The sequence below is a fragment of the Ochotona curzoniae genome, unplaced genomic scaffold, assembly GCF_017591425.1.
Source record: "Ochotona curzoniae isolate NIBS_2020 unplaced genomic scaffold, NIBS_Ocur_1.0 contig_3819, whole genome shotgun sequence".
NCBI lineage: Eukaryota > Metazoa > Chordata > Mammalia > Lagomorpha > Ochotonidae > Ochotona > Ochotona curzoniae.
This window is the reverse complement of record NW_024466004.1, coordinates 32,675,068-32,693,516: the sequence shown is the minus strand read 5'-3', so window position 1 is coordinate 32,693,516 and position 18,449 is coordinate 32,675,068. Positions and strand designations below refer to the sequence as shown.

General features: G+C 34.8%; 1 protein-coding gene across 3 annotated transcripts in view; it reads left to right on the top strand.

Annotated features, from left to right (window-relative positions):
- The window catches only part of LOC121158719 (pleckstrin homology domain interacting protein), a 123,973-nt gene that overhangs the window by 69,305 nt on the left and 36,219 nt on the right, over positions 1 to 18,449 (top strand). For 2 of the 3 annotated variants that reach the window (XM_040983658.1, XM_040983660.1), the window contains 8 exons: positions 1,587 to 1,704; positions 4,760 to 4,900; positions 8,091 to 8,167; positions 12,169 to 12,400; positions 16,007 to 16,126; positions 17,407 to 17,514; positions 17,987 to 18,111; positions 18,241 to 18,323. In XM_040983658.1, the coding sequence (XP_040839592.1) occupies positions 1,587 to 1,704; positions 4,760 to 4,900; positions 8,091 to 8,167; positions 12,169 to 12,400; positions 16,007 to 16,126; positions 17,407 to 17,514; positions 17,987 to 18,111; positions 18,241 to 18,323 (1,004 nt within the window). The remainder of the gene's footprint in view (positions 1 to 1,586; positions 1,705 to 4,759; positions 4,901 to 8,090; positions 8,168 to 12,168; positions 12,401 to 16,006; positions 16,127 to 17,406; positions 17,515 to 17,986; positions 18,112 to 18,240; positions 18,324 to 18,449) is intronic. The other variant, XM_040983659.1, reaches the window with a different exon arrangement.

Here is an 18,449-nt window from a genome sequence, read left to right as displayed (position 1 = left end):
ATATAATGCAGCTTTAAATTCTAATTTTGTTTATGTTTATTTATTTGGAAGAGGGAGACAGACAGAAAGATCTTCCTCTGCTAGTTAAGTCACCAAATATGTGCCATGGTGTGGGTGGGCCATGCTGAAGCTAGATCTATCTGGGAAACAGCAGGAACCAAAGCAGTACTACAGACATCATTTGCTGTCTTGGAGAGTGTCTGATTAGGAAGCTAGATCAGAAATGTGAAGGTGATATTTAATGTTAACTCCAGTATAGGATGTGTGTCCCATGCAGCAGCTTAACCTGCTGCAACCCACATAATATCTGTCCCAAGGCAACTTTATCTTTAATAGCGAAAAGTCACTTGTCCTTCAGTGTGCATGGTTAAACAGTGGTGGGCGTGGTTCCTATTTCTCTGCAAGAAATAGAAACAAAGTTGGATGAATCTTAAGGGAATTACATTAAGTGAGAAAAATACATGAATAGTGACATTTGTGATTCCATTTATGGAATCTTTTTGAGATTAAAATAGAAATGAAAAACAATTGTGTTTGCTAAGATTTGGGGAAACGTTGGGTGGAAATTAAAAAAAAAAGTTAAGTGTGAAACAAGGACACCACAGGTACCTTTGTGCTGCTGTAATACTCCATGTACATGTGGTAATTTTGCAAAGAGCTCCCTTTTACCCTCTCATTGTCCTATCAAGATGTACACAGGTTCAGGCAACTGAAGTAAACTGAGAAAGTAAACTTAGTGAATTTTATTCTTGTTAGCATCTAGTTTTGCAAAGTGTTATCATTTGGAGTAACTGGGTCTAAGAAACATGTGACCCAGTAAATTCACTAAGAAGCTTGATATAAAAAAAAGTAACCAAAACAAAGCAAATTCAAGGCCATTTTTTCCATGTTTAAATTCATTTATACTTTCTGTTCAGAAGCATGACTAAGCCAAATGAACAGTTCTGCAGTTAAGTAAAATGATAACATTACTATAGTTTTAGTAATATATCATTAATGTGTAGGTGCTGTAACTTTGAATATCAGTACCTTTCTCATTGTGATGTCTTCTTGTAAAGAGATTACCTTTTCAATTGTAAAACTTTTTTAGAATTAAAATTGGAAATTAGCACTTATCAGCTTCTTTTCAGTCTGGATGCATGGATAGAATGACTTTAAAGTTTTTTGCTTTGTTGTTTTAGTAGTTAAAGCCTGCTAGTTTTTTTTTTCTCCCATCACCTCAGGAATCATTATTATCAAAGCACACACACTGCACTCCACCCAACTGTAAAAAAAAAAAAATTAACTTCTTACACTGGGAGTATTAATGTGTATAGGTGTAACAGTTGCCAGGAACTTATATTTCTTTTGCCAGAGGTTGTAGCAGAACAATAATGCCAAGTTCATGTGGACAGAGTTGTATGTTTCTTGTATTCCAGTGATAATGCCTGATGTCCCTAGCCCAAAGCATGTGAATGTAAACTCAAATCTTTACCATATGCTTTTATTTTGAAAAGAAAGGAATGGCATTACTTTCCTGATGTTTAATATTCCCTTTGGGAAAAATCAGCTTTAAAATGAAAGATTAACATGTATAACTTTTACAGTAGGCAAGAGGAATGGAGAACCGCAAAGGGAGAGGAAGAAATAAAGACATACAGATCAGAAGAGAAAAGAAAACACTTAACTGTTCCAAAAGAGAACAAAATACCCGTTATTTCAAAGGTAAATATTAATTACTTTGGTTTGTTTAACATTAGCATAGTAAGCATGACCATTTAGATCCCATTTGTAAATAAAAGTATCAATATTATAAATAAGATAATTAATTCAATAGAATTATTGTAGCTAATTCTTTGTTGCTTTTGGGTTGCCTGTGATTTACAATTTAAAGATTGAATTCTCAATTTCCTGCCTCCTAGCATACCTTTTCTACAAATGTCAATTCTTTTATATTCATTAAATGTGTTAAATTGTCCCATAAACCTAAGAATAGCTTTTTTTTAGTTCTACCATTGGTTGGCCATTGTAAAACTTTTTTCTCATTTTCACCTATTATTCTAGATAATCAGATCAGTTAATGTGGCTATAAAAGATAGTTCTGAGGCACACAAACCTGCTTTGCCCTCAGGAAGGAAGAGACCAGAGTGCAGACTCAGCGGGACTGTAAATGAGGGGTGGGTGAGGCCAAGAGAGGTGCATCGCTACCCCCACTGCTGCTGGGCCCTCAGCCCATGCCTGGTTCTGGCCTCAAAATTTTTTATTTTCTACATGGGAAAATTGAACTATTCCTATTAGTTTATTTTTGTTATTGTTTATTTCAATTTTATTGGAAAGGCAGATTTACATAGAGGAAGAAGTTTTTGCATCCACTTGTTCACTCCCCAAATAACTGCAGTGGCCAGAGCTAAGCCAAACTGAAGCCAACAGCCAGGAGCTGCTTCTATGTCTGCCATGCCAGTGTAAGATCCCCAGGCTTTTGGCCATGTTCTACTTTCTCCAGCCACAAGCAGGGAGCTGGATGGGAAGGGGAGAGGCCTGGCTATGAACCAGCACCATATAGGATCCCAATGGGTACAAGGCAAGGATTTAGCCACTGAGCTGTCATTTCAAGCCCTCCTATTTTATCCCATTTCTCTGAAATAACTTGAATCTAGTGGATCTCGGTAAGGTATACCCTAATCAGCTCTGGTTTTTACTCAATGAAGAAAATCATACTATCCATTCCTTTCTTTCTGTTTTCTTTGAAAGCTCTATAGCTATAGAAACTATAACAAATTTTTTTTCTGGTATAAACAATCATTTAAGTAATGATATATACGAAGGAAGAAGCAACTCATCTTCTGACCTAATTTACAGTGGCTTAAATAGGTATTTTTTACCCCATGTAAAAGCCTAGGTAGGTATTTCAAGCCTGGCGTGGTACTCTTACTGTTAAAGACTGAAGCTCTTTTACTTCTCTAATCCTCCTAGATTTGACCTCATGTCTAAAGATGTCAATGTCCTCATATATGTTTGCAGGATTTGGCAAGTGTTTTGGCTCAGTGTGTTAAACTATTGCTTGGGACTCTGGCATTCCATATCAGACTCCTGGCTGTGTGCTTGTGATAACAGCTTCTTACTAAAAAGCCAGGGAAGAAACAGATAATGGTTGAAGTACTTGGGTCCTGACTTATATGTGGGAGACCCAAATGGGGTTCCAGGCTCCTGGTTTCAGCACTAACTAGCCCTGGCTGTCTTAAATGTTTGAGGAGTGAACAAGCAGATAAAAAATGCACAACTCACTCCCTGTATTTTTCCCTGTTTTTTTAAACCATACTTTTTTTTTTTCATTATGCACAGTGGAGGTTGAGTCAAAGAAAAAGATGCAGATGCAGCGTATGTTCTCAGGAAGGTTATTTGATATTGTGCTGCAACATTTTACCACATATTCCACTGGCCAAAACACACTAAACACACTCGAGTTAGCCAAAAAAGGCAATTTCTTGTTTTTTTTTTTTGGTGGTGAAGAAAACTGATTTTATTTGACAACCTGCTATGATCTTGATAATCGATTTTTTTCCATTGGATTATTCATAAAGACGTTAAGAATATTTACGTTTTCTGCCTTGGAACTTAAGTGTCAGGCTCAGGAAAAAACTTTATAAATAAACAGCAGTTTTTTAATGCCATAGATTTGAGTAGATAAAATATTTGTTAAATGAAGAAACGATATGTTCTTTACAGTGATTCAAAGATTTTGACATAATTGAGCCTAATCTCTTTTTCATACTTGTTTTTCAAAATTTTTATGAAATTATGAGATTCTTTAATAATTCTTTTTTTTAAGTTTTTATTTGAAAGACGTTGAGACATCTTGTATCCTCTGTTTTGCTCTACAAATGCCTTCAAAAAGCAAAGCTGAACCAGAATAAAGCTAGGCGTCTGGAGCTCAATCCTTACCTCTTATGTGGATTGTGTAGACCCAAATATTTTGGCTATTAACTGCTTCTACTTAGGGTCTGTATTCGGAAGAAGCTGAATTGGAGGTTGTGTCAGAACCCAGGCACCCTGATATGTTAGTATCTTAAGTGGCACATTAACCACTTTGCCAATTTAGTGTTTTCCTTTTATTTTCTATGTTCTCATGTTTTATTGTAGTATGTCCAAGTAGAGATTTTTCTTTCATTTTTTTCTACTCAACTCTGAATCCTGGCTTTATTTGGTTTAAGCTTTGCGTGATTATTAGCCTGTGTTTTATTTTTCAGATCACAAATACATATTTCAATTTATGTGAACAGCCTGCTGTGATTTTTTTTGCTTCCAATTTGTATTGGTTATGATTCTTATAATTACTGAAGAGCCTAGATCAATGATTACTAATTGAGATTGCTAAGGTTTTTCCCAGGTTTAAATTCTTGTTTTTGTTATTTATGTCATTATGTTCAACTTTGGCAATTATTTCGTGATTACTAGTTTGTTCTCAGCTGTTGTAGAAGTCCCCTTTTACATGATTCTCCAGCAGAAGAAAGCCACTTGGTGTTATAGCAGTGTGATAGCTGTGTGATGACCATTTTGGTTTCTAGTTTATCTGAGCTTCAATCCGCAAATGAATTTCGATATGTTATTATATGCCATTGTAAGATTCAGTTTTATGTAATATGAAAACATCTGAAGTCGGTGTTAAAGTACATTTAAGTGGCAACAAAAATATGAACGACTTTTTTTTAAGACTAAGGTTCCAACTTTTAAATTGAGAGGCCTGAATCTTTAGGTATCCTGTTAATTTGCTTTTTTGTAGAATCATGCTCATGAACATTTATTAGATCTCGGAGACTCCAAAAGACAACAGACTAATCAGCATAATTATCGTACAAGATCTGCCCTGGAAGAGACTCCTAGACCCTCAGAAGAGGTTGAAAATGGCACTAGTTCATCCGATGTAAGATTTTGCCATTTTCATATATTTTTGTTTCCTGGTTTACTCGTTTATTTTTTAATGTGACTATTTGCTTTCATTGATACAAATGAGTTTAGACATGTGTTATAGGTCTTATTCTTTTTTCTTGTCTTGTCTTTTCTTGTCTTTTCTTTCTTTTTTTAATTCAAATGATACGGTTCCATAGGCTATGGGATTTCACTTCCCCCTTCTGCAAGTCCCCTCTCTCCCTTATTATTGCAGTGGTAAAGTCCTTCAGAACACATGCAGAAGTCTATCATTCTGCTATTTAAGTGTATATTCACATTGTAGCCATACTCCTGCATCTTATTGTCAAAGTATGCTCAACAATTTCATTGGGAGTCCTTATCCGATCCGGAAGAAGAGATGCACACTGCCATGCATCTTCACATCTTGATGTGATGATCTCTATTATATGTGTTTTCCTGTAGATGACTATGTACGTGCATGTTTACCCATGTGTTGATCTTTTATTTTGCATGAAATTTGCCTTTTATCAGAGAATATATGACATTTGTTCTTTTGGGATTAACTTACTTCACTGAGCATAATGGTCTCTAGTTCAGACCATTTTGTTGCAAATGGTGGGATTTCATTCTTTTGAATGGCTGAGTAGTATTCCATGGATTAACTAGACCACAAATTTTTTTATCCTCTCCTCTCCTCTTGCCAAGGTCTTATAATTTTACTGTGAGCTTTTTCTGTTTACTGAAAACCTATTTTCATGTAAAGTGTACACGTTCATAATCTCAAATGTACAAGACAAAGGCATATGTACAGATATATTTTCTCAAATTTAAGGGTTAAAGTGGAGGCTTTTTTAGTATAAATCCAGACTTTTACAGAGATACTGTGATGCTGTGGCATAGTTTAATTACAACCACAAATAGATATTTAGCAATTTCATTTAGCTTTTTAAGCTCTGTACAATTTTTAAGTATTCTCAATCTAATTTTAAATGCTCCTCATCCAAAATTAATTCCATAAATATTGTTTTCGCTATTAAATGTGTTTTTTTCTCTTTTTTTTTTTTTTGTTGTTGTTTGTTTGTTTCATCAAAGGCATTGGTTTTGCAATCACATAGCATTCTTGTCTGTGGCATTTCATTCCATATTGTTCCTGTCTTAACCCTTGTCACCCCTGCTCTTCCCGCCCAACTTTCGGGTCATAAATTGAGTCATACTAGATTCTCACCACCACACAATTTTGAAGCTGCGACACATTTTGCAATGTTAACATGTTGGTGAGATGTGTCTAAGTATTTTTAGACAATCAGTATTAACTCAAAATTTTAACCACAATTTAGAAGTTAGATTTTAACAGCTTTAGGCCCTAATAAATCTAGATCAAAATTCTGTGTTCATTCTGGCAAAAAAATTAAAATATACTGATTGTGTAAATCACATGACAGTTTGTAGATATAAAACAGTACTTCATAAAGTTCATGTAAATGTAGTGAACAGATTACATCTATTTTGATGTCAAAAATTCTTGACACTTCTGCATGGTTTCTCATAATACACATTTTCCATGACCTTCAAGTTTTAATTTAATTATTGCATGTTTATATGAAGTTTAATTATTTCTCTTCAACCTCTGAAAGTAGTTGCATGAATTGCTAAAAGTGAATTAAGAACAAAATATCTTTGACACAACTTATTAATGGCAAGAATCTTGGTGGTTTTATTTTCATGTATTTTGTGCTTTATCATTTTGTGTTTAGAACATGGAAATAATTCTTTATTTTCTCCACTGTTTCAGAAGCAAAGTAAAAATGGGAATAATTCTATCTTTGTATATTTCAGTTAAAATGAGCAGAAATTAAATATGCTAGGTGAAGTACATATTGGTTTTATTCTTCAGAACTCTGGAATCAAGTTTAAATTTTCATTAAGACATCAAAATGAGAAAACTTTTCCAAATACATAATTTTGTTCAAATGGCAAGGAATGCATCTCATAACCTTGGGAGATCTTTCTGTGTCCAGCAAGAATAATTCTACCATTCTTGAATAAAGTTCAGTGGGCTTTAGCTTAATTTTACTTAGGTTCAAATTAAGCCTTGTTGCTTCTTAGTTGTGTTACCGTGACCAAATTTCTTATCTTTCTTACGCTTTTGTTTCTCTCAACTACCTTACTGTATCCAACAGAGTTTTGGTGAGATGAAGTGCTTAAAATAGCTCTGATATAAAATAAAAGCTTAATAAATGAGAGGCTGTTATAATTGAGATATATAGCTTATTTTACAAGAAAGAAGTGCAGGATTTTATAACCAACAACTCCATCTTCTTTGAAGTAGATGTGCTGATAAATATTATCCTACATTGAATCATGAATATTCGGTAACACATGTTTGGGTATTATTTAATCCTATAATATTTAGGTGAAGCAAGACCAGAAGTGGAATATCATTCTCTTTATTATATCTGATATCTGATTATGTATATCATATTGTATATGGTATAGTTATTTGAATAGTAATGAAAAGTAAAACATCAATATGTCTAATTTAGGCAATTCAAAAAACTACAGAAAACAAAGTTTGGTTTGAAAAAAAGATCCCGCAAAGGGCAAGCATTTGGAACAGTAGTGAAGACCCCGCTTGCCATGTTGGTGTCCCATATCAGAGTATCTGGTGGAAGTTCCACTTTTGCCTGTAATTCAGCTTCCTGCTAATGATACCCAGAAAGCAACAGGTGATTGCTCGAATGTTCTGGTTTCTGTCCATCCAAATGGGAGACCCTCAGTGAGTTCTTGGTGTGGGCCAGCCCTAGCTTTTAGGGTACTTGGGGAGTGAATCAGAGGACCGGAGATGTGTGTCTCTGTCTATTTGTTGTATCTCTTTGGCTTTAAAACAAATGAAAAATAAATAAGTTGTAAGGCCTAAGAAATAAAAATTAATATCAGTATATACTATAGCACTTGTCATTCAATTTAGAAAATAAAAGGTTTTAAAAGTGCTTACCATCTGAGAAATTATTCTGAATTTAATATCAATAAGTATACCTTTAAATGTTTAAACCGCTTTATGTATAAAAATACAAAAGCTGTGTTTTATGACTAATTTAAGCAAGACTTTCTATCCCTGGTAATATATAATTGATAACTTTTGTAAGCCATAGAATATTGTTTTCTAAAATTGCAAATTAAAATATGTATGCAATTTCTCTTAGGAAGGTGAAGTAGTTGCTGTCAGTGGTGGAACATCTGAAGAAGAAGAGAGAGCATGGCACAGTGACGGTAGTTCTAGGTAAGTGAATGCATTTTTACTCTCTAAATGCTATATAAAATGTTTAGAGAGACTAAAATTCCTTTTTTTAACCAGCACATTTCAAAGTCTTACTGGGCTTAAAGTTCAGAGATTCTTTTAATTACACAAAATTTAGGAGATTTTCTTCATGAAGTTTTTTCTGATTGTGTGTTTGTTTTGGTAATTGCAGTTGGATCTGCAAAGTAATGCTTGATCTCGTTACTTGGAATTCTGTTTTCTCAGTGCTATTATTTATAGTACTGAATCACAAACTAGTTTCATGATTTACTTGGAGAAATATGTATGCATAAAATTATGAAAAGTAATCTGCTCTTGAAGAATTTACTGTGCATAATTTAATATATGAAATACTGCTAGTAATATTGTCTTTTAGCAAAATGAAGGCCATGTACTCGCCATGCAAGTGAGAATTTCTTTAGCTCTTTATATTGGCGGCCCAGATTATTTTTTTAAGACTTACTTATTTGCAAGACCTAGTTTATTGAAATAGTTTATTTGAGAGGCAGAGAGATACACAGAGATTGTCTATCTGCTGGTTCACTATACAAATAATTACAAAAACCAGGAGTCTGGGAATCCCATCCAGTTCTCCTACATAAGTGACCATCATCCAGTAAAGATTACCTTTCTTTTAAGATGTCTTTGATTGAAGGGAAGAGTTGTAAAGGGAGACACATACAATACATACACACACACATATATAGAATGAGGTCTCCTCCACCTTCTTATTCACTTCCCAAATGGCAGCAGTGGCTAGGGCTAGACCATACAAAAGCCATGAATCTGTCTGAGTCTGACAGGTGGATGGCAGGAGCCTAAGATTTTACATCATGCTCCATTGTTGCCACAGGTACAGTAGCAGGCACCTGAACTAGAAATGGAGCAGCCAGTACACAAAAGCTCAGAGTGGTGCTCCAGTGGAATGCAGGGTTGCAGATTGCAGCTTAACCTGCTGATGTCCTTAAATGACCTCACAAGGACTTAGTAGCAAGGAGTATAGACTTTGGGAGTGATGTACAGATTTAGCCTTTATGTTCCCTACCTCAGTAGCTCTAAAAACAAAAGCACCAAATGTGATGATTCCAGGATGTAAGTGCTCTTATTTCCACAGGATTGATTTTTTTTTTTTTGCTTTTTCCAGATTTATTTTGTTTTTATTGGAAAATCAGATATACAGAGAGGAGGAGAGATAGAGAGGAAAATCTTCCATCTGTTGATTCACTCTCTAAGTGGCCACAATGGCCAGAGCTGCCCTGATCTGAAGCCAAGTGGCAGGAGCCTGGAGCCTCCTCCAGGTCTCCCATGTGGGTACAGGGTCCCAACGATTTGTTGTCCTCGACTGCTTTCCCAGGCCACAAGCAGGGAGCTGTCTGGGAATAGGGGCCGGCAGGATTAGAACTGGTACCCACATGGGTTTCTGGTGTGTACAGCGTAAGGACTTTAGCTGCTAGGCTTCTGTGCCAGGCCCAGTATTGATTCTTGATGATGATATGCAAGTGCCTATAGTTATTTGTAGTAGTTTTCTGTGTTTAAACAGAGCAGTGAAGGAAAAGCATTGGGGGAAATAGAAGGTCATAAGCCATGAGACAACATGTTGGTTTCTAAGATAGAAGAGCGATAGACTTACTTGATTTTAGGCCATTGGGCCTGGGTGTGCACTTACGTCTGTACTTGCGGTAGAATAATTGCTAGTAAGAGAGTGATGAACGTGAAATTTGCCAGATTATTACATTTGCAGCTGGCTTGGGTGAGGGTAAATAAATGCTTTTGAGTTGTAAATATAGCATATGAAAATAATTTTATATTTTAAGTAATTTTAAATTTTGTTGAGGGAGGCCATACCAGACATTAGTTATTTGACTTTCTTCTTGGGAAGATGTTAGCTAAATTATATTGAAGAAAGGAGGATGGGTGGTCATGGTTAAATAAAACTTCAGAATCAAAAAGCTGTCTTTTCATTCTGTTATCAGCAGTATTTTTAGAGCCATGAGAACATGTATCAGTAAAATTAGACGCATCATTTTACAGGAGAATGAAAAGGTGAAACAGGAGCTTTCTTTCGTCTCTCCTGGACTTTCAGAAATTTTGAGATGGAAAATATACTTCCTAACCAGATATAGTGTTGTTTAACCAGTGTATCAACCACATACAGTAATGGATCAGACTGCATTTTCCAGCACTGATAAGGCAGAAGAGAAAAATCTAACCAAGTGTGTTAACATGCTTTGGTAAAATTTTCCCAAAGTGTAAGAATAACAAGAATGAGAAATATGAAACAGACAAGAATTCAACTAATTCAGATAAAATATATATTTTAAAAATAGAACAGGCCCAGCACAATAGCCTGGTGGCTAAATCGTCACCTCTTATGCACCAGGATCCCATATGGGCACCAGTTCCTGTCCTGGCAGCTCCACTTCTATCCAGCTTTCTGTTTGTGTCCTGGGAAAGCAGTGGAGGACAGCCTGAAGCCTCGGGACCCTACACCCACCTGGGACACCCAAAAGAAGCTGCTGGCGTTGGATTGGCTCAGCTCCTGCCTGCTGTTGCAGCTACTTAGGGAGGGAGCCAGCGGGTGGAAAATCTTTGTCTTGTCTGTCCTCTCTGTAAATCTTCCTTTCCAATAAAAATAAATCTTAAAAAAAAATAGTAAGACAGACAGATGTATACTTAACATTTTCAAAGCTTTATGGGGATAAGAGTCTATTTAGTCTCTTTATGTAACTCTACTAATGGTGATTTATATTTAATCCTTAAAATAGCAGATATGTTTAATCCTTAAAATTATTTTCCCTTTGTTTAGCCAAGTATACTTCCTATTTATAGTTTTTGGGAGCCAGAAAAGATGCCCTACATTTTGCTTCTGTCACAGCAGAATTTACAGAGCATTCTTGCTATCTGCTTAAAGAATTTTAGCTCCACAGAATCTGATAGATTGTCTTACTGACATCTTCTCTACTTATTACCCACATACTTAGCGTGAAGTAATCAACACTATTATCGATTTAACTGAAAAATTATAGCTTAAACACAGTGTGAATTAGTGAAGGTTTGTTAGAGCAGACCTGCTTAACCCACTTAAGATTCCAATTTGTCTTGTGATCAGGTATGGAGAGTCCTGTGTTTTTTATTTTACTGCATGTTTGTCTCCCTAACTCTATTTTCAGCAGTGTCAATTAATAAGGATGGCTAAATATGAAAGCAATTATTAGTCTAGTAAACTGTTGTTAATGTAATTTTTAATATAACTTAATCCTTAAGGTTTAGAAATTGTTTCCTTATTTCTAAAATTCTATAAAATAAATAATGGTCTCGTGTACTAAATTAGAAAATAAATAAGAGTTCTTTTTTCCCCAAAATGGTTCAGTAAAATGTATATATGTGAAAATGCACTGGAAATAAATGGTGGACGTGACTGGCTAAATAATAAAATCATGTTTTTCTGAGAGATGACATGCTTCAAATAGATAACACATCTAATTTGTAGATAGCTAGAAAAATTTCATGTAAACAAAATTTCTTTATATGCTAAGTCAAGTTTTCAAACCCAACTTTTCCAGTGGGTGTTAGTTACCGTTCCTGATTTGTCAGAAAAAGAGCATCAGTGCTGTTACAGGGGAACTCTCTGTGTGAGATCTCCCAGCTACTCCTCTGAAAGGAGAGCTCCTGTCTCTGTGGACTGCCGTGCTTTACCAGGGCTGTTCTACTGTTGGAAGAATTGAGTAAAGTGGCAGTTTGCCATCCTACCCCTCCTTATTTTTATGTTTTTAATGTACACTACACTCATACAAGATACTTAAATTTTTGTTTTGGTTTCTTACTTAAACCTGTCTTCTAATTTATCTTCATTTTATTTTTGACATATTAAGTAAAGCCTGTAAACCTTAAAAAAAAACTTTTGAGCATTAGTTGGAAGAGAAATATTTTTTAGTTTATTAAACAAAATCTTGAAAATTTTACAATTACTTCTCTCCTTCTAGTGACTACTCTAGTGATTACTCTGATTGGACAGCAGATGCAGGAATAAATTTGCAACCACCAAAGAAAGTTCCTAAGCATAAAACCAAGAAAGCAGAAAGCAGTTCCGATGAAGAAGAGGAAACTGAAAATAAGAAGCAAAAACAGATTAAAAAGGAAAGGAAAAAAATTAATGAAGAAAAAGATGGACCAACATCACCAAAGAAAAAGAAAGCCAAAGAAAGAAAACAGAAGGTTGGTTTTTTTCTAAATTATTAACATAATATTTTCTATGAAAATTACTTAAAGCAAACTTTTTTTTTTCCATGTTTTGTTTTGTTTTTTTAAGATGTGCTTGTTCTTTTGCAGGAAAGGTAGAGTGATGGGGGAGGTTGGCAAAAGAGAGAAAGACTGCCTATGCCCTGGGCCACCCCCTAAATGGCTGCAGTTGCTAGAGCTGAGCTGGCCCATGCAGAGTGACCTTTACCACTAGCCAAAAGAGTTAAGATTGGTCTGATGAACTTTTGAGGTTTACCAGTGACAAGTCACTGTGATAACAGAATTTACTTCACATGGTCCCCTTTTATTTGATAATTGTGTACAGACAATACCATGGAGCTTTCTGGGTAGTATCATATTTAAACTCACTGCTTGGCAAATTTTTGTTGAACTGTTTTTCTGTGAAAAATGATTAAAACAGGATCTGCCCGCTTTTAAACATCCAAATTAGAATAGTATACAGTATTTCCTTTAGTTTGATTTTTTTTTCCCCACAGACCTGTCAGTAGATGTAGCAGTAGAGTTGTTCTTATGGCATTGTTCTTGAACGGTATCAAATAAAAATGATAACATTTTCCACCTTGTACATAAAATTAGAGTTAGAAAGCAGTGGTTCAATCATTAAGTAACTGCATTAAGTAAGTAAGATTAGTAGCTGCATGTGTGGAGAAATGGATACCTTTTCCATGACTAAATATACATATCAAGAGTTGTTAATAGGAAATAATGAACCATAGAATTCTTGAAAATAGTTACTCTAGCATTGAAACAGTAAAATAGAATTCAGTAGGGAAGTCATCTCAGGTGGTAGGTTATATCTTTAGGTTAAGTCATTATAAACTCTGGAAACCAGGCTAATATGTATCACATACTTACTAAGTAACATGGTGGGTAAAAAGATATGAGGCATGGTAGTTAACCTAAAAATGATATATGATTAACAAGATACTTAAATCTCCCAAAATGGAAATGGAAAAAATGCCATATAATATAAACATGATATATGTTTGTAATGATGCATTTTATTGCTAGACTTTTAGAGGTAATAACCTAAATTCCAAAGAGCATTTGCCTAGCAGGAAAGGCACTGGCAGGATGCCTGCAACTCCATATTGAGATAGCTGAGGTTCCACTCTCCTGCTAATGTGTTCCAAGGGAAGCAAGTTATGAGTCAGTTGAATTTCTTCCCCTCCTATATGGGAGACTTCAATTGATTTTCCAGCTTCTGACTTCATCCTGGCCCAGTCCTGGCTGTAACAGACCTGTGCAGAGTGAACCAGTTGTTTGGCATTGTCTCCCTGCCTCTCATAAATGGTTACATGGACAGGTAGGGGTGGGAGTGCAATCTTACATCAGCTTATGTTGGGACTTCAGGAAAGGTTTCTCAAAACAAATAAGTTCTAAGCTGGACCTGGAAGCATTTCCAATGGATCACAAAGAAGTCGATTACCTATACATTTAAATTAAAAAAATAACCTGAAATGATGAAACTGTGAAGTTGGATAGTTAGTGCATTTTACTCTTACAGTGTTAGTAAGTAGCAACTGACAAAGATCTACCATAACTCTGGGTTATGAATAATAACTCAGAATAACCCGTTATTATTCTGAATAATGATATTTCTCCATGTAATAATTTTTAGTGATGTTAAAGTCTTGTAATTATAACCATTATTTCCATTTAGTATGCAGTTTATCTATACTCATGTAAGGATTATTGATTACAGTACCCTTCTTATGAGATGTACTTACCTAGTATGATTAATGGCTCACATGTAAGATGGAATTATGATTTTTAAGCTTCCTTCCTTTCTTTTTATTAAAGAAAATCCTTTTTGAAAAATCTAATACTCAGATCCTGAGTATTTAATGAAATCGGAGCTGCTGTCAAAAATCACAGTGGAGGTTCCAGGGTTGTGTGAGCAAACTGTAATGTACATCACATAGGACATACATAATTAGTATTTAAACATACGGCTATTTTAAAAGCATCTAACTTAATACTACAGCTCAGTTCTAATGCATACAACAGCTTACTTCATAAACTGTCTTCTTAAAGGTGCTCCATCCCAGCCTTCCACATCTCAGTAATGACAGCTCCATCTCTTACTTATTTAATACCTAAACTCTTGAAACTTCCTTAATTCCACATGTTTTATCTCATAACTCTCCAGCAGACTGGATGTGAATGTCATGGCCCTATCTTCTAAATATTTTTAGCATTTCAGTGTTTTTAACGCTTCCATTATTATCACCCTAAATGTGAGCCACCATGAACTTCAGCTTGTATATGTCCTCCTCTTTGTCTTTCCATTTTTCCCCAGGGTATGTTTTTAAAGTAGGGGTTGCCAAACTTCCTTTACAAAGGTAACTACTCTGATGTTATACCCTGAATGCAGGCATTGACCATAAATAAATAAATAAATAAATAAACGGGTTTCAATAAAAATTTGTAAAGAATTGGTAGCCTGGACTCAGTGTTATTTGCAGTATTTACTAATGTATGTTTCAATGCATTTAGAGTAAGCCTTTTACAATGTTAGTTGTATCATACCAAAGACATTTATCCACCTCCCAAAGGTGACAGTGTTTATGATATATTTAAAACAAAAAAGGGTAAAATTTACTTAATGAAAGGTACCTTGATACCACATTACGACATTATTCCTTATAGTGAAATTGTGTTATTTCATAGTATAATTTTTTTTTAAAGAGTTATTTATTTTATTTGAGAGAGAGAGAGAGATCTTCTCTCCACTCGATCACTCCCCAAAAGATCACTGTGGCCAGAGTTGAAGCTGAAAGCCAGGAGCTTATTTTGCTAAAACCATGTCAGAAATATTTTTAAGTAAACAGTAAAATTCAGCTGTTACTGTACTAAACCAAAGCCTTTTTAATCAACTTCCCCAAATTTCTCTTGTTAGAAATAGTAATAGTTTTCAAAATATATTTTAGCCTGTTTTTCCTAACAAACCACTCACTGTGACCAAGAAACTTAAACAAAATTTTCTGAGCCATGCACACTTTTTAATCCTTTTAATCTATGAGGGTTGTACAGTAAATGAACAACATTTGTTTAGAAAAAAATAGGCCTTTTGTGTTTAAAAACTTAAGTTGAACCAAGAATATGGAATAAGTAGTTTGAGAAAGGAAAGGGACATTTTTAGGCTATATAGAATATAATGACCAGTGCATAGAAATAATTAGTCTTCTGTTCTTGTGCCATACAAGCCCTATAGGATTATTTTGTCTGATTCTTAATAGCAGGAGTGGTAAAACTATTTGGATTTTTTGTTTATAACAATTCTGGCAAATGTTGGTTTGCTACGTGGAATACTTATAAAAATGCTGGTATTTTAAATGATAGAGCTTTTCTACCTAAAGGTTTGTGAAAGTTGCCCTATAAGTTTTGATTTTGCTGTCTAGTTCTCTTTTTATACAGTGATTTGGAGAGAAAGAAAAATTCTGTTTTTCCAAAATGACTTGTCGTGTTTAAAGATTGTGTATTATACAGATGTCCTCTACCCTTTGTTTAACCGTCCGTGGTGTACGTTCATATTTACAATCTTCTCAACTTTGTTAGAGATTGGCTGTAGGAGAACTAACTGAGAATGGCTTAACATTGGAAGAATGGTTACCTTCAACATGGATTACAGATACTCTTCCCCGAAGATGTCCATTTGTGCCACAAATGGGTGATGAGGTACTCTTAAACTTTCAAATCACTGGTTTTTGTTTCCAATTAGTATATTGAACATTATTATATATCTTGAAACAGAACTAAAAAAAAAAGCAGTTTCAAACAAGTAGTAGATGTGGCTCTGGAAATAGTGCATTTGGGAAAGATGTAATGATAATTTTTGAGAGTATTCTGAATATTGCAGAGAGATAAATCTGTACATCATAAAAGAAATTTTGTTGATACTACAAACTGGTTTATATATTTTAATAGTTTTAGCCTTTCTGAAACAAAATCAATAATTTGGTTCAGAATTTAAATGTATAACATGTTAAAGAAGAATCAGAACTTTAAAAAGCTCTAATCTTAGGATATTTGGTTTTATTTTGCTTTGAAGAAAATTAGATTGACATAAGTTTTTTTATTATTTTTTAAAGATTTATTTTTATTATTTTTTTATTGGAAAGGCGGATATACAGAGAGGAGAGACAGAGAGGAAGATCTTCCGTCCGATGATTCACTCCCCAAGTGAGCGCAAGGGCCAGTGCTATGCCGATCTGAAGCCAGGAGACTCCTCTGGGTCTCCCACACGGGTTCAGGGTCCCAAAGCCTTGGGCCGTCCTCGACTGCTTTCCCGGGCCACAGGCAGGGAGCTGGAAGGGAAGTGGGGCTGCTGGGATAGAACCGGCGCCCATATGGGATCCTGGGCGTGCAAGGCAAGGACCTTAAATACTGCGCCACCGTGCCGGGCCCAAGAACAGTGAATCTAAAACATAACACATCTTAAGTTTTTTTTTTTTTTTTTTTTTTTTTTTAAGATAGATTTTACAGAAAGAAGAAGCAAATAGAAAGGTCTTCCATTCTCTGGTTTACTTACCACATGGCCACAATGGCCAGAGCTGAGCTGATCTGAAACTGGGATCAGGAGCTTCATCCATGTCTTGTGCATAGGCACAACATCGAAGGCTCAGGCCATCTTCCACTGCTTTCCCAAGCAGAAAGCAGGATTGAAGTGAAGCATCCAAGATAAAAACCGGTGCCTCAAGTGGAGGCTTAGCTTGCTGTGCCACTGGCCCCACTTGGCTTAACTTCTACCTGAATAACCAAAGTGACACTGTATAGATACTATACACTAGACATTTGGACAAGTTAAGGAATAGAGTCAGAAAAAACTCAATTTTCAAATTTCTTTGAGCTCAAAACGACATTATGTTTTTCTCTAATTTTAGCTGATACTTTACTTGCATTTGTGGTTGAAAGAATCATATCTGAGTTTTCAGATGATCACTTTATTTACATTTTAGGTTTATTATTTCCGGCAAGGACATGAGGCATATGTTGAAATGGCCCGGAAAAATAAAATTTATAGTATCAATCCCAAAAAACAACCATGGCATAAAATGGAACTACGGGTATGGCATTTATTTTTCTCTTTGGTGGCCCAAAAGGGAGTATAATTTATGGAGAAAATGTATTTTAAGTGTTATTATTTATTCTGTTAGAAACAGCTTATTATGAAGATATCTTGTTTAATTGAAGCAGTCCTAAAGAGTAGAAAGTATTTAATTTCTAAAGACACACATGATTGAATTTATATTCTACAGTATAGATTTAATACATAGTTTTATTATACTGATAATACTGTCACAGATAAATTTCATGAGTACATCTAGAGTTCTCAGCATTAGTTAAAATTATCAGTCTTAATGACTATATCTGAAAACTGATTTCTGTAGTGTTTCCTCCATTCTTGTACGTGACTCAATGCATTTTTATAGAATAACACAAAATAATCCCCAGATTGAAATTAAAGTCATGAATTGTTGCTTGTCTATATCTAGCAATATATTTTGTATCAAAATCATTTTCTGATTTTTTTCTTAGGAACAAGAACTGATGAAAATAGTTGGCATAAAATATGAAGTAGGATTACCTACCCTTTGCTGCCTTAAACTTGCTTTTCTAGATCCTGATACTGGTAAACTGACTGGCGGATCATTTACCATGAAGTAAGAACTGTTTAAATAGGCAGTTGATTCCTAGAATTGTATATTGTTCTGTGAAATACAGACAAGTTTAAATATCTTTTAGATGTTTTTAGGTATGTGACTTAATAGTTTATTTCTGCTTGTAATTAGATACCATGATATGCCTGATGTTATAGATTTCTTGGTCTTGAGACAACAATTTGATGATGCAAAATATAGACGATGGAATATAGGTGAGTATTGTATTTAAGATTGGTATGTGTTTCCTACATCTTTTTTCTAGTAAATGATCATAATTTAGAACAAGGTAATCAGATAAATCTTTTTGTCCTAGGAATATAATATGAATGTAATAAGCT